This window comes from Rhinatrema bivittatum, chromosome 13 (assembly GCF_901001135.1).
Source record: "Rhinatrema bivittatum chromosome 13, aRhiBiv1.1, whole genome shotgun sequence".
Lineage (NCBI taxonomy): Eukaryota > Metazoa > Chordata > Amphibia > Gymnophiona > Rhinatrematidae > Rhinatrema > Rhinatrema bivittatum.
In genome coordinates, this window is record NC_042627.1 from 71,329,413 (window position 1) to 71,346,604 (window position 17,192).

The window sequence follows — 17,192 nt, forward strand, 5'->3', positions numbered from 1 at the left end:
AACTGAAGTTTTTGTTTAATAATTCTATTTCTTCATTTTTATCCATACATTGCTCTTTGTCACCATTCAATTTTACTATACAAGCCATCCTCCTTTCTTTGATATATCTGAAAAATGTTTTGTTACCTTGCTTGACCTCTTTGACAATCCTTTCTTCACCTTGACCTTTTGCTTTCCTGATTTATTTCTTCGTCTCCCTCACTTTCACCAGGCATTCTTCCCTGTCTTCCTCCTTTGAGAACCAGATCGGTCTCTTTTTCATCTTACCTTTATTTACTTTTCTGACAGACATGTGTTGCCTTTATAATATCTTCTTTTAATTTGGTCCACTGTTGTTCCATCTCATCCATTTTCTCCCAGTCTTCTATTTCTTCAGCTAAGTATGTCCCCAGTTTAACAAAGACCGTATTTTTCAAATTCAAAACTCAGATCCTCATGTGGCTTCTCTGTATCCTATCCTACTTATATCCTACACCCTCCAAATCCTACCGTCTGATGATCACTGATGCTCAGGTAAGCACCTTTCTGGACATTAGAAACATTATCCTCATTAATGAGCACTAGGTCAAGTATCAAACCCTCTCTCATGGGTTCCATTACCATTTATTTGAGCAGAGTCCCTTGAAGGGCATCCATTATCTCTCTTGTAGATTCCCAGATGGAATCCACCAATCCACATCTGGCAGATTAAAATCTCCTACGAGCAACAGTTCGCACTTCTTTCCCACCTTTTGGATGTCTTCGATCAGATCTTCTGTTTGTCAGAGGCCTATAAACCATTATACCAATATAAAAACTGGAGCACCTTCTCTTAATAGATTTGTTCAGTTTATACTTGGTAGATGAGACAACCTGAACAGGAAATAAGATTTTTTTTTTTTTTTTTTAGTTACATCATGTTAAGCTTTCAGTTGTCTGAGATGCCTCAAGTACTTTAAAAGACAACTTTGTGGCGAAACTCACAGATGACAACACAACGTATCTCCTGTGCCCAAAAACAAGAACTAGCTTCATTTGCACAATGTCCTATTGGTGGTGTAATAAAATTCAAGGAAGAAAGAGCTGCAAAAACAGGATTATTATTTTGTTAATGAGTTTAGTGCACTGCAGGGTATTATGAAGCACTATTTCATAGAGGCATCTAAAAAACTGATCATCAAGACAAGCTACAATTGGTCTCATTAAAGATGAGTATAGATAATGATGTGAGGTGATAGTTTCAAACCAAAATCTTGTGTCTTAAATTGCTAGGTGCAAATAAGACATTCCAAGACTAAATCCAGAAAGTCATCTTTATTAATATTTATTTATTTTATGTATTTATTTATTGCTTTTCTATACCGATGTTTGTATGCACATCACAACGGTTTACCTGGAACAGCATAGGAACAAAAGATTGGAATCAGAAAGGAAGTTACATCTCAAATTTAATAATATGTATTCCAATGATATGTATTTATTCTGATATTATCATTGTGTTACTTTCACTGTTTTCTATTCTGTCCCCAACTCAGCAAGCCTAATCTTCTCAATAAAAGTCCTCAACTGGGGGCCATGCAATCATGTGTCTGACTAGGGCTCCCTGGTCCCCAGGGGCTATGAACACTGCCTCTACAGCGTCCCCAGCTGCGGCAGGCCCATACCCATAGAGCAGATGACCTGACTCAGGAATCAAAACCAGTTCGTCTGCAATGCAATATACATCACGGGGCTGACCCTAGTGCATCAGATTTTATTTAGAAAACTGGTTAATCATGCCCAAGAAAATGCAAACATGCTTTTCTCCAGTTTCACTTCTGCAGATTTCCAGTCTCAAATACACAGATTATATGCTGCTAATATGAGTTCTGCATTTGAAAATGTATGTACTAGGCAGGTGAATGTAGAAAACAATGAACAAAACTTCTCACAAGGCTGCCACCAATGCAACAACCCGCAGTATGAACGATGTTTGTATATCTCTCTGACATGCATGAAGCAGACAATGTGCACTTTTGGATTTCAGAACATTAGATACGTGGATTTTATTTATTTAAAATTACTTATATCCTACACCCTCCAAAAGTTTGGGGCGGGTTACAAAGTCACGTTCACAATGCATCAAATCACAAACAGCAAGCGGATAAGAACATACATTAAAATAAAAATCAGCCACATACATCAGTATTGTCTATAGTGTCTTGTTTTGGAACACCTGAGTAAATAGGTACATTTTTAATGCCTTCCTGAGTTCCTTATTATATGGAATGGAGTGTATTTCTAGTGGGAGTGAATTCCAGGTAGTTGGCAAAGCAATGGAGGAAGCTTGTTTCTGTGTGGCTGCTAGCCTGGTATACTTAGCTGTTGGGATATTTAGGAGGAACTGGATTGATGATCTAGGTTCCTAGTGGGTGTATAGAAATATATGAATGAACTAGTCCAGAGGCTAATGACATTGTGAAGGAGGGTATGGAATGTTGTCAATATTTTTATATAGTATCTGCCTTTACAGGAAGCCAGTGAAGTGACTCAAGAATTGGAGTAATATGGGTGTTGTACCTTAATCTTGCAGTCAAATTTTGGGCAAGTTGTACAGATCTGAGTGAGTTTTGAGGTAAGCCAATATAAAGTGAATTGCAGTAGTCCATCCTTGTAAGTATCAGGGCTTGTAATACTGTTCGAAAGTCGGTTTAGTCAAGGAGAGGTTTTATATAGTGTAATAACCTCAGTTTAGCATATGTGTTCTGAATTACTGTCTTGAGGTGTGGTTATAGAGACAGAGTTGGATCTAGTGTCACCCCTAAATTGCAGTTATATAAGAAGTACCTTGAAGTCCGAAAAGGAATGAAACTGGAAAAATTATTCAAATAACTTCACCACATCACTTATCCACATCACTTATCCACATCTTTCCAGTTTCGTTCCAATCGATTATTTATAGACACAGAACATGTGAAATTGTATGGATTACAGTTTAATTGCACAATTAATGGGAAATGAAAAAAAATCTTTAAAAAATTGAACAGTGATTGACCGATGATTAAATGTTAGGCGGAGTTCTAAAGTTGTTTTCAAGACTATACGATGAAGCCTATTATGAGGGTCAAACTAACTTTGGTTTGTTGAGTTCATAATATGAGATTTTCGGACTTCAAGGTACTTCTTATATAACTAACACATATTTACCTATTCGTCCAACTAAAAAATTGTAGGTGACCGTGGTTTGCTAAGTGATTTTCACCCCTAAATTGCAGGCATTTTGATAGATGTGTATTGTTTGATTATCAAACATCATAATTCATGGGGATCTGTAATTGAGGTAAGGGTGGCCTAGAACAATTATTTCAGTTTTACTGAGGTTTAGTTTGTTATGAGACAGCCAAGTTTTATTGTTGATAGGCATAGTGACATGAAGCATGAAGTATCAGACCAGGTGCTCTTCAGAGGAAAGAACTGGATGTCACCCAACGATGAAAGCAGAGTACGGAGGGGGTTAGGTAAATTCTAAACAGGACTGTAAGACTCCGGTTGTAGTGGGAAACCATGTAGATCTGTTGTTGTAAATGCGGATTTGTTGGTATCGGTGTTGAAAATAGGATTTGAACACAGAGAGATCTGAACCACTGAGACCTATTGTAGTTAAAGGGTGGATGAATATGGTGTTAAAAGCTGCAGTAAGGTCTACTAATGTTAGTATGTAAGATGTGCTAGTGTCAAATCCTTGGTGAATAATGTCAGTGCTTCGAAGTAGTTGAGTTTCTGAGCCATGATTCCACCTGAAACCATACGGATATTGGTCCAGGATAAAGTTATCTTCAACGTATTGTGTAAGTTGTTTAAGTATGGTAGCTTCAATGATTTTGGATAAGAATGGAAGGGAGGAGATGGGGCAGTAATTTGAGAATTCAGAATTGTCAATATTTGGAGGGTTTTTTTGAGGATGGAGATGAATTGATGATTGTTTTCGAAGGGATGCTTCCTTGGACAGAAATCATATTGAGTTCAGCACACTGCTTGATGTGTTGAATTCCCACTAGGCCCAAAAAAATATTACATGACATGAACAAGGACTTACTTTGATCTTCTTGTGGCTGGACATTTTGTGCCGGAGGTAGCTAAAAGTGCGACTGATATTAGTTACACTTTTCCCATCTACATCTTTCTGGGATGGACTGGGTGGTAACTGGGAACGGCTCCCGGCTGAAGTACTAGGTAAACAGAAAAAGCAGGGATATTTTATTGTTGCTGAATGGTGCAAACTCTTAAACTAGAAGATAATGTAGAAAGGCTTTAGTAGGTAAGAATATGTAGATTTTTATTTTTAACAGTAGAGGTCATACCCACAATGATTTAAGAACACATAGGCTTTTAATAGAAAGAATGACCTTTAGTAACAGGGATATTTTTACTGAAACTAGAATACATTTGTGACTAGATTTCAAGAGTTATTTGCCTTTCCATCAGCTAAAATCAGAAGCAAAAGGAAAAGTTCACGACACAGGAAGTAATCCCTATTACTAAAGGTCATTCTTTCTATTAAAAGCCTATGTGCTCTTAAATCAGTGTGGGTATGACCTCTACTGTTAAAAATAAAAATTTGCCACTCTCCTTTGTGATTACCAAATAGGAGCTAGGGAAGGAAGCTTCCAGAAAGTTATATCAACCGCTATGAGAAAAATGCATACACAGAGAGATGCTGCATATGCTGTAGTCGATATGGACTGCTCATTTTATTCAAATTTCTTAACAATGTTAATAGCAGAAAGTGACAAACTGGAAAACTTGTTGAGACAAAGCAAATAATTTTAGAAAGCTACATTCATGATTCTAGTTCACATATTCTAGGTAACCTTGGGCTCTGTAGATATTTATAATGCATGTAAAACAAGAAGATATAGAAAGTGAATGCTCTCTTCCAAACTGTTTGCTTTTTGGTGCCTTACATTGAATACTTTTAAAAGCTCAAAATAAAAATATGTACAGTCAGACATATCTAATCCGTACCGGTATGTAAAGAAATTTGTATCTGGATCACAAAACAGTGAATTGAATTATATCTATATGTGTGTTGTGTGTGAATATATATATATGAATATGAAGGCTTCTGAACAAACCAAGCTTGGAACAAACAGGTCTGACTATGTACCTCCTCCTCAGGATAATGTATTCTATTATGTTTTTGTGAAACAGGACATGGAGTAGGTTAGGAAGTTCCTGACAGCAGTGGGCGTGGCTTTCACACTCACACCGCACACTCTGCCTGTGACAATGGGAATACATTGTATCTTTTGGAACAATACATAAATCGCCATGAAGCACGAATATCCCTCCAGTCTGAACAGGAGAAGCCAGACTCCCAAACACTGAAAGGTCCCAGAGAAATTATCCCAAGCTACTGGAACAGAAAGCACAGCTCTCCTTTTAATTTTCAGGGACCAGCTTTGCTATGAGCAGGGAACGTCTTTTCAGCATCTTTTCAGGGCATTTTTTGAAACTGGACGAGTGAGCGATAGATAACTCTTAAAAGAGAGAAAAGTAAATGGGGATGGGCTGACAAATACGCTACCTTTCTGCATAGGAGGTGCTTGGACCTTCAAAGTATCTGTTATCTGCAAAAAAATGGAAATAAGAGGATGTCAATCACTGATCTGTCCATTGCACAGGAGACTAAAATAGGGATGACGCTGAAGGGAATATTATGCAATTTTATTAGTAAATCTACAACTACAGATGTGGAGTAAATACGCGATCATGCTTAGTACAGGGGAATGTATCTAGAGTGCAGAGCTGAAAAATCTTACAAAAAAAGGAAAAAATGTTGTACTGTCAAAATAATTTTCACCAAGTGCACAGAATTCTCCTGTAGCACCACAAGATTAGATTGGAATAGCCCCCTCCCAAATTATCTGCTTCCTCAACAGTAAAATCAGTGGTAACAAGTTACGCTTTCATTAATTTCCTTTTACATACAAGTTTTCAGACTTGTTCGGCACAGCATGCAGTGCTCCGATGTGCCTTTTGAAGGCAGTAGCAAGAGAATTTCAATAAAGCTGCAGATGCCATGGCCACTTCCTCTTTGGCAGCTAAGTCTGTGCCATTGAGCTAACTTTATCTAAATGCAACAGTGGGACATTCATTTTCTGAGTATATGATGCTGCCATAAAACACAGCTCTCAAGAAATGAGTGCATTTCCTGCATCTCACCAAAGTCATCAAGTGAAAAAAAACAAAAAAAGCTTTCTCTCTCTCTCTATATATATATATATGTCCCATTTCAAACATCACAGCAGATAAGCTGCCCTTGTAGATCTGCACATACGTGGACATGCCCTAAACCCACAAACACCACAGTGTGTCAGACACGTCACAAGCTAGCTGTCAGGTACTCGTGACTTTTTTGTCTTCCGGGTGTGCTACTTGTTTGAAAACGGCTGATGCCGAGGCACCTAACGAGCTCAAATACCAAACTGAAGCGATGGTCGCTTCAGGTGTTCTGCTTCACCATGTCGGCTGATTGGTTCTTTTGCTCCCATCGCTCTGAACCAGCTTTTAAGGCAACAGCACTAGCTGGATTCTTAAAAAAAAACAGGAAGTCTGCATTTCCTTGGCACTTTTGCTTCCTCTTTTGGTCTTATTTTTAGGTTTCCTTTATTTTTGGAAGTATTCCACGTCTTATATTGTTTTACAGTGTTACAGTTTTGTTTTGGGGGTTTTTTTTGGAATGAAAGGGGTTCATCTTTTCTAAACACATTTCTTGTATTTTCAGATCTTCTTCCCAAAATACACTCTTCAGCTGGCACAAATGATTTTCAGTGGTTCGGTGGGCTATTTTGCCCCTGCTCAATCCACTTGCTTAAACAGCGGGTGTAACGTATGAAGAATCTTTTAGCACTGCATGCTTCCTTTTGAAAATCTGCATAAAATATACATAAAAGCATCCAAGGGCTATGCAGACTATATGAAAACTGGCCGCTATTATAATAGTATGATGTCTACAAGAGGTTCTAACCAGTATGGACGCCAGGATGTGCTCTCGATTTAAAATGACATGGAAATAATAATACAAACAGCCTTAGACCAGCTAACCTCAAGAAATGTCAGAAAATAAGTAGAAGACCTTCATACTAGGCTTCATCAGGAGTGGGTAACCACTTTACAGCTCAGCCTTATAAATAATCATGGGTCATTGTTAATGTTCTCACATAGTCCATAGACTTGAAGAAAAATTTTTTAAATGATTTTTTATGCAAATAAAATCAGCAATTTTTCATTATTCGCAACTGCCATTTGTGCAATAGATGAATACGTATCCACAATCTTCTCAATGGCAACTGCGTAATAATTTAAATGAATTGTATCCAAATAAATGAAAAATAAACGTATCTTGTCTTGTCAACTTGTAACTTAGTCCGAAGTATCCACAGAAAAGTTACAATATAGCCATCACTGATAATTTATTTATTTATTTATTTATTGTTTTTGTTATACCGAGTTTCATGACAGGCATCACATCAACCCGGTTTACAATTAACAAAGTGTGAAAAGCATAACGTAGCGTAATAAACAATATTCTCAATAAGAACCTTGAACTTTTAAATACAGGGAATCAGAAAAAGGATGTGAGAAAGTTACAATAAAACAGGGAAAAATTAACTTGGAACTGGAAGAGGGGAGAGAAAGAACAGAGCAATATTTGATGGTGGATATGGCTAGAGATGAAGCCACATTCAGCATAAAGCATTAAGGATGAACGTTATAAAGATTCAATTATTGCCGCCAATAGTAGTGCCCAGATAAAACTGATGCCGCCAATTGCTCACTTCTCGGAACCGAGCTCGCGGAGGAAAAACACTTCTTGGGGGTTTTCTTGTCCTCGAGCAACTTATTACGACTAGTCAACTCCCCCAATTGCTTCATGAACTGCCTGCAAATCCTCTCCAAATAGTCGCTTTTCCTTGAAGGGGAGGTTAGACAGCTGTACATCCGTCGATGAATTTCATAGCCGTAGGAGTCTCCTCGCAGCTGCCGTTGAGACCACAGCTCTGGCAGAAGTCCGGATCATGCCGTGCCAAGCCATCAGCCACAGAGGCCACTCCTGCCCTCAGAATGGGTTGCCGCCTCGGGAAGACTTCCAGGAATCTTCTGTTTTCCTTTTTATTTATTTATTTATTTTTTTAATCAAACTCCAGGTTGCAGGTTTGCACCTCTACCATCTGCTGGAGACAGAGAAATACTGAGGGGCTGCAGGTGGTACTCTCGGTTATGTAGCAGTACCTCAAAGGTTTTGTTCTCTGCCTCCAGCTGCTGGTAGGGATGCATAAACTCACTTGTCTGGATTGATCCGGGGTATGAACAGCAAAGAACAATTTTTGATCCAACCTATTCTCTGAACCTGGAAGATTCGTCACTAAGCAAACAGAAAGAAAAAGAACATACAAGTATCCAATGTTTTATTTTACTCTATAGCATAGAGTTTTCATCTGATTTATGACCTGATTTCTCAAAACTAAATGAAACCAGCAAGCCAGGCTGAAGAGGTCCCGAAGTCCTACCAATTTTCAAAAGGATTTCCGCATGTAAAAGAAGTATACATCATAAGCATTTATGTGCTTTAAGTGCATGTCTGCATGTAAAATAGTTTTAAGCATATAAATCCTTTTGCAAATTACCCCCCAATCTGCATATATTATAAGACAATGGAGGAAATTTCTGATCAGTAAGCACATAAAAATGAGCATATATGAACATAAGTAGCCTGTACTTGCACAATCAAAAGTCAAAAGTACTTATGTGGAATTAACAATTCATGTGCACATATATGCCTGTAACATACAGGAAGTCTGGGGAGCATCCTGGGGTGCAGGCAACAATTACACACATACGTATCGATTGTAAAAGATACTTATGTGTGGCATTGTGCAACTTACTTGCGGAATTTTACACCTGCTAATTATCTGGTGTAATTGACATCAGATTTATTATGTGCTATTGGCTGGGGAGAAGGACTGGGCAAACTGGTGGAGCAATTGGAAAACTGCTTAATTTCAATTACAAGTGCATGTTTTAAAATGTGCTGACTTATTTACATAAACTGGGTTTTGCGCAAGTTCTACTTTAATTTCATGCGTAAAATATGCACATATATGATCTTAAAATAGGTAGGAAATATGGGGCAGATTTTCAAAGGGTTACGTGTGTACCCCTAAAACCTGCTCCTGCGCTCGCCGAGCCTATTTTGCATGGGCTCGGCAACGCGCGTATGTCCCGGGACTTTGAAAAGGGGGCGGGAAGGGGGCAGGGATGGGGGCGGTCCCGAGGCCTCCGGCACAGCGGCTGTGCTGGGGGATGGCGCGCCGGCAGCCGGAGGCCAGAGGCAGGTGTAAATCCTGAAAAGGTAGGGGGGGGGGGATTTAGGTAGGGCTGGGGGGTGGGAGCGGAAGGAAAGTTCCCTCCGAGGCCGCAGAAAGCCATCGGGGCTCCCCTAGGACTCGGTGCGCGCAAGGTGCACAAGTGTGCACCCCCTTGCGCGCGCCTACCTTGGATTTTATAACATGCGCGCGGCAACGCGCGCATGTTATAAAATCGTGTGTACATTTGTTCGCGCTGGGTAGCACACGCACAAATGTACCCCGCACGTGTGGATTATAAAATCTGACCCTATATGTGCAGTCAATGCATTGAAATACTTGCTTTCAATGCACTGTAAACATTAGCATAATAGCATATGTGCACATGTACAGTATATATTGTGGGGCAGTTACACATTTTATGATATGTATATATGATGCACTTATTTCATATGTTTGAAAAGTTATCTTCAATGGGAGTGGGGGGGGGGGAACATTTTGCTTTACATAGGGTATGAATTTGGGGGGGGGGGGAAGAGAGTGAATGAATTGGGGGGGGGGGGGAAGAGAGCGAATGTATACAGGGCTACAGAGAACATTCAGATTTCAACGCAGCCTTCCTTTGTTTTCAGTCAGCTTTTTAGGATAAGAGGGACTACTGCTTCCTTCCAGAAGCCGCTACAATTCTGCTGCGCTTCACAGAGTACAAAACAAAGGCAGAAACCTACAAGTTCCATCAACAGCCTATAATTACCACACTCCGAAGACAGAAAAACCTGTTCACGCTCTCAGTCTTAAGAAAATTCTAACTTTTAACCTGTACAAATCAGTTTTGACAGGTAATCATTTTCTCATCTACAGTCTGGCAAACATTATTTTGCATGAAGAGCTGGAGCTGAAATTGCAGAATGGTGGTCAGGGTACCTGGTGTGAACAGTGGCATCAGAACCTTACAGATGAGGGGCGGCAATGCATCCGGAGTATTTACTGTACATCTCAGCTCATAGTCTAGAAAATTCCTCCCTAAATGGTGGGCAAACTTGCCCGCACGTGTCATGTTCACGCATAAGTTTACCTGGACTGCGCGGAGGTGCTCCCTTGGGTGGAGCTGGGGAAGGGGGTTTGGATATGCACGCAAACTTTAGAAAAATGCGGCGGTACGTGTGCAACTTATCAGGAAAAATCTGCGTGCACAAACCAGCAGGCGCAACTCGTGTGGAGTAGCTTGGGGGGGGAGGGATAATTTTCAAAGCTGACTTACGTGTGCACGTCCACGTTGAAAACTGGTGTAACTTAAGGTCTGTTTTTGTCGACTTCCTTACATGTGCTGTTTGAAAATCACCCTCTTACTACTTTCACATATAAATTTATATACATAAAGATTAACTGAGTGAAGAGGGCACAAATTAAATATTTAACAGAAAAATGTTACTTTTCTAGAGATGCAGCTTGTGTGTCTACATTTGGGAAGCAGCAGTCCAAACTAAGCCAAATATTTTTGTACTAACATTTAGTGCATTCCTTTGCAATAAGTGCAGCTAAAGGTAATGAGGTTCATGAATATGTACACATGGTCAGTGTTTCCCTAATCAATTAGGGCAGTCTTATGAGCTATGCAACTGGTGAGGCCAGGGAATTGGGTAAAAATAAAGTGACGTACTTGTTTGCAGTTATAAACTGCACTTAGTGCACTGTGCAGTGCTGAACACAATACATGCTAAAGTCAGTTGGCAGTGAAACAAAACCATTAAGATTGCCCTTTGTTTTACTGTTCTGATTTCTATTCCATTTTTTGACAAGATGTTAGTGTTTGAAATTTATTTATTTAAAAGTATTTGTATACCGTCTTTACAAACAAAGTTTAATCAAAACGGTTTACATAACTAAATGAAACAAACGTAAATAAAAAATTAAAATTAAAAAAAAAATGTAAAATGTAATCGCTCCCAGCATTATGAACCTTAGTAAATAGGGGGAGCTGTTGGACTCGTTTTTAATGACAAAGCAGGGCAAGGTTCACACAGCTAAGATGTAAACATGACCACTGCAGGAACAAAGGGGGGGTTTTTTAAACCAGGACGCATGGATATAGCAAGAGGTTATACCCCTTGTAATTCTAAAAAAATATATATCTGTGTATAGAAACAGGAATAAAATATTTAAGGGCCAGAAGAAAAAGGGTCCAATAAAACAGGAGAAAGGAATGGAAAAATGGAAGTTGATATTCAGCATTGCATAAGTATCAGAAGTGAAAGTATCTGAAAGACTGGGGCCCTGAGGAGCCTCGGCATACGGTGAAATGCCCTTTTATCACGCCACCATCTCTTGAAATGAGAAGGCAGAGAAACTGATTTAGATTTATGCATCTTGTATTATTGTAGAGATTTACTGTAATTGTACCAGGAAGAAAATCAGGAAGACATGTCCCCAGCCCCGGGAAGCTCTGAGCCCAGCATAAACCACTGTAAAGTCTGCATTTCACCAGTGAAGCCGCTCAAGCAGGATGATAGGTGAGACTACTGAACCACACCCATCTATCTATGCAATGCAGATGTTACTCAAATGCTGTACAAAGAAACGTCAAATTGACATATCACAGATGCGTTCTTTACTTACTATATGACTCCTCATCATTGAAAGAAGAGCCACAAGGAAAATTATTTCTAGGGACACCGAAGGATATTCGCCTCCATGATCCACTCCGTCCCTTGGCTGAGAAGCAGGTTAACAGCAGGCATTAGAGCATGCATGAGAGAAAATAAGCACAGGCACATTTAATAAAAGGAAGAACACACATAGCAGCTCAGCTCCCCTTAGAAAACATAAGAACTTATTGAATACAAGACGTTCCCATTCTGGGTCAGGCCCAGCATCCTGTTTCCAGCAGTGGCCAATCCAGGTTACAAGTGCCTAGCAAATGCCCAAATAGTAAACAGATTCCATGTTAACAATGCCAGTAATAAGTGGAGGCTATTCTCTAAATCTACTTGGTTAATAGCAGTTTATGGACTTCTCCTTCAGGAACTTGTCTAAACCTTTTTTAAACCCAGCTATGCTAACTGCTTTAACCACATCCTCCGACAATGAATTCCAGAGCCTAATTATGCATTCAGTGAAAAAGAATTTTCTCCAGTTTTTTTTTAAATGTGCTACTTGCTAACTTCATGGAGTGCCCCCTAGTCTATTATCTGAAAGAGTAAATAACCGATTCACATTTACCCATTCTAGACCTCTCATGATTTTATAGACCTCTATCATATCCCCCTTCTCCAAGCTGAACAGCCCTAACCTCTTTAGCCTTTCCTCATAGGGGAGCTGTTCCATTAACTGTTTTTAATGAGATGAATTTCCAAAGCAGGTTGAGAAAAATCTTTTGATAATTGTTCAGGTTATATTTTAATAAGCAGTTTGGTTTAATGTATAGGTGAACCTACAAAATGGTGCTTCTCAGTAGTGTGATTTAAGAAATCCCTTTTTCCGTATTCAGGGAGGTGAAGCACCCAGGCTCTACTGCATTTCACATCATTGGAGTTTTGGTGCTCAAGAAAAGCGCCAGATTCATAAAACTGGAAACGTGGCCCCCTCAGCTGTCTGCTAAGCAGTCACAGCACAGGCACTGCCAGAGTAAAATCATCATTATTGCCCCACACATGTGCATTAAGCCAGATGTGGGGAGACAAATTCTGTGAAGAAGATTGTTCGTGATACATGTCCTTCAAGTCCAAGGCCCCTCAGCTGAGGCTATCCAACCAAGGTGACAATTACGATCATGTTCTTAACTATGTGTATGCCTGGCTACTAGAAATATACTCAATATAAAGGCACAATAACTATTTGTTATTATTAACCAGAACTGAATGCAGCCTAGCACCTTCCATATCTTGTGAACCTACAATGGTAAATCCAAATGGTTACTTGGTGGAGAGAGGAAGGAGCTTGAGTTTTTAATAGGTAAAGGAGAAAGTAAGGGTATGATATTAAATGCTGGGAAACCAAACATTTAACAAATCTTGGGGCTTTAGGGTGAAATATCTTTTGAGGGGTAATTGTATCCTGACCCTGATACTACCCTCTGTCCCCCTCCCTCTGCCTCATGCTGATGATAAACTTTTGCTATGGTTTAAAATGTACCAGATCAGTTCACCTCCATTCACAAAATCAGAAGTGAAATCCCAGCTCTTTGGAAGTATATATTTCAACCATTATCAACCACTGAATTCAGGAAAAGTGTAACAGAACAACGATGATTTGTCATCCAAATCAAAGCCAAAAAAAACAATCTATTTCCTTAAAGGCTTCAGAGCAAGGATAAGCAAGCAGGCTTTTGCATTGTTAGTATAAACTGGAGCAGACAGAAAGAGAGCAATGTCACCACCACTTCATCTAGAAAACAGAACCAGACTCCACGGTGGCCATGCAGTTGTGTCATTGATTGCAATCACTTGTAGGCTACACGACAGAATAAAATCCCATTTGGGAAATTAGGAATATGTCTAATGAAAGGCGGACTACAATTTTATTTTTCCCAATAATAAAACTGGATCTCTCTTTTACTCTATTTTAGCAGAATCTATTGCGAATGGCTTATTTGGCATAGACTACATTCATAACTTGAGCTGCATTCTTCCATAACAGGCTGTTGCACATATCTCTACGTTCTCATCTTTCACTTGCCGGCCACCACCAGCTCTGTTTGTAGGTGCAGCTGCACGGTATTCAGGAAGCATGAGACTTCCACTAGAAGGGGACTGTGCATTTTCAGTAAATTTATACTCGAGTTGCTCACTTCAACAGCAGCTGTAACATTATATATACTTTCTTGCATCGAAAACAATAAGGCAGCCATCAAGGCCTGAAAATTTAAAAGGGAGAAAGGTTAAGAATTATTTTTCTTTTCTAAATTTGCTTTCTGGGTCAACCTTGTTCTTCTTACAAACTAGAGTGCTTCTGTTTCAACTAACAGGAAAGACGTGTTGGCCTCAACTTGCCTGCATTCAGGGGCAGGGAGACAGGAAGGGCGGAGAACTCGTGAAAATATTTTACGAGCTATCATTTTTCATCCTCGGTGAAATCTGTAACACCAATCGTATGAGGGTTTTTATCCAGAAACTGTTGCACTTCAAAATAATCTTTGATGATGGCAGCAAATGTGCTATTCCCTAGGCGAGCTCAGCACGGACTTTCCCACGAACAGAAGACTTAAGTTGCCACGAATTCTGGCACGCCGCACAGGTCTGTGTTCTGTGACTAAGTGCGTTATTTATAGCGTTGGTTAGCAACTGAACGTGGTGCCAAGAAATTGTTTTGTTTTAAATACGAACTGCTGCGGTAAAGAAGGGAGAGCAGGGCGCTCTGTAACACAGACTGGGGAGATAGGTCATGTCCATTGGGGTTTTAGGCTGTTGCTCTTCCTGTTGCTAAGGGACACATCTGGAAAGTCACAGCTCTTTCCAATTTGGGAGAGCGGGTGAAGCAAAAGCGCAGTGGAAAACTTAAAAAGGTAATTATTGAAAGGCAACTCCAAGCTCACCCTGCTCTGCACATGATTTGCATATTGGAGTCGATTAGCCACAGCATATTCGCTAAAAGATGAAAAAGTTCAAATATTAAGGGCTTCTGCTAAGCTTATCTGCAAAGTTGTGCATGAATGCTGACTCGCTATCTTTTCATATATAGGTTTTGGGTTCACAGTAATGATTGCCTGCTGCAAATGTACAGAGGAATAAAATTTAGCTAATAAAAGCATTTAGAGCGTAGGTTGGGTTGTTAAAAGTTCAGTACTCATCTGTCAGACCAAATCATGCCTTTGATGCACAAGCAGCACATGATAAAGCGTTCACCAATAGGGAAACAGCTCAATCTCTGACGAAGTCACAGTGAACTCCAATGACCTTGAAACTTCAACCAGGACAAAGGAGCAATGAAAGTATGGGACATGCTGCAAGAATTTAAACAGCAAAGACTGTTGCTGTGCTCCGTGACCGAAAGAAGTTTCTTTGCTTTATTATAACACACACTATGGCGAATGTTATAGGATTCAAACACATTGCTAAGGTGTTGACAAAGCCAATAATGTATTTATTTATTAGATATTTTATATGTCGTCGTTCCATGTATAGATCACAACGGTTTACAAAAGTCTCATTCATGGTTATTCATGTACCATCTGCCACACACACCGTATGTGGTGAAAGAATTTCGTAACAGTATTTTACTGAACAGATTTACTACACACAACCTGCCACAACTTTTAAATTAGACTGTCACAACTCTTCATCTTTTGAGAAACCATCAGCAAGTTTGGCAAATTGCAAAAGACAAAACAGTGATGAAACCTCCTGCTAACATGAAATATTGTTACCTATATTTAAATGAAAAACAACAAATAAATGAGGGAAATTTTCAAAGCTATTTCCGCAGTCAAAATATGTTTTGGGTTTTGGTTTGGTTTTTTTTACCAGCCTATACTGGCTTTCTGGAAATGACCTCCCATCCATGTGGCTAAAGGTGCACAGGGTGGTTCGACAACACATGTGCTTTTAGCCACCTTGAGAGGCAGTGTTCCCAAGGCAGTGTTTAAATTAGGACCGGAAGGGTAGGTACCGTATTATAGATGACATTTTCAAATCTTCATGCACATTTCACAACCAAAACTCTACCTGCAAGAAAAGCAGGCACAGGTAGCCACGTGAACTGGAACATTTCTAACTATAATAAAGAGGAACGTTGCCCCACACCTGCATCACAGGAATGCAAATTAAGCTCCACCCCAATCTCTGCACAGAAATTGATCTTCGCCCCTCTCTCTCCCTTGTATTCTCCAGCTCTGCCCCAATCCATTGTCTACTACCACAAACAAAGATTGACCTCTCCCCCTCTCTCTGGCTGTACTCTCCAGCTCCGCCACTCTCTCTCTCTCTGAATTATCCAATCCCCTCTACTCAGCATGCACACCCTACTACCATATATCTCAATTACGCACGCCCTATACTTCACAGTGTTCCCAGTCCTTGGACAATACTAGTGGCTTATAATTTAATCATCACTTGCCAAAAACATACTTCTTTAACTGACTTTTGAAACAGCTAGTTTTAAAAATATTCATATATTTCTAATACTGTCCGTCAGAATCAAATATTTGTGCCATATTCAAAAATTACTTATCCAAAATAGTCGAGGTCATTTTGATAACTCTAAACACAGTAAAATCCCCACAAAATAGAACAAATTCCCTTATGAGTCTCACACTTTATACCATGATGGGTCATGAATGAAGTCATCATGATTTAAAAGCAAACACTCCTTTTTCAGCCCCTGCTACTTAAGAAGGTAGAGATTACTAATCAAATGGGTAGAGGTTAAGGATTGCATCTATACAAATATCAATGTCACGATTTTGGGACTAGGGTCACACTTATGTCTACTACAGATTATAAATAATAATATTCAGCACCGCTTAGCCAAATAAGTTCCGACTTATCCAGCTAAGTCGTTAACCAGCTAACTGATGAGCAGGATGAGGGAGTAACTGGGAGGAGCTACTTATCTGGCTAACTTAGCTAGATAAGTAGTGATATTTAGACTTATCTGGCTAATTTAGAAGGATAAGTTTCACCTGTTACTGAGGTGGTATAAAATTAGCTGGATAAAACTATCCGGCTAACTTTCCTAGCTGGTTAGGTACTGAATGTGTACCTCACGTTTTGAATTCAAAAACCAAATCTTTAACAGATTCTCCCAGCTCGTGATGTTATGTGTTGGGTATTGGGTGATGACGCAATTTTTCATTTGGCCATCGGTGCCTAATTGCCTGGCTATATCTCTGACATATGGAACAGATGTCCGAGGTTCAGTTGGCAATAAGTT

At 39.6% G+C, this 17,192-nt stretch overlaps 1 protein-coding gene across 9 annotated transcripts in view; it reads right to left on the reverse strand.

The window, feature by feature from the left end:
- The window catches only part of AKAP13 (A-kinase anchoring protein 13), a 336,318-nt gene that overhangs the window by 101,984 nt on the left and 217,142 nt on the right, over window positions 1–17,192 (reverse strand). For 8 of the 9 annotated variants that reach the window (XR_003852464.1, XR_003852465.1, XM_029575495.1 and 5 more), the window contains 3 exons: window positions 11,943–12,038; window positions 5,546–5,588; window positions 4,055–4,187 (listed from right to left, as the gene is read on the reverse strand). Coding sequence is in view for 7 of the 9 variants with exons in the window: in XM_029575495.1 (XP_029431355.1) it covers window positions 4,055–4,187; window positions 5,546–5,588; window positions 11,943–12,038 (272 nt within the window). In the remaining 2 variants the exon portion in view is untranslated. The remainder of the gene's footprint in view (window positions 1–4,054; window positions 4,188–5,545; window positions 5,589–11,942; window positions 12,039–17,192) is intronic. The other variant, XM_029575494.1, reaches the window with a different exon arrangement.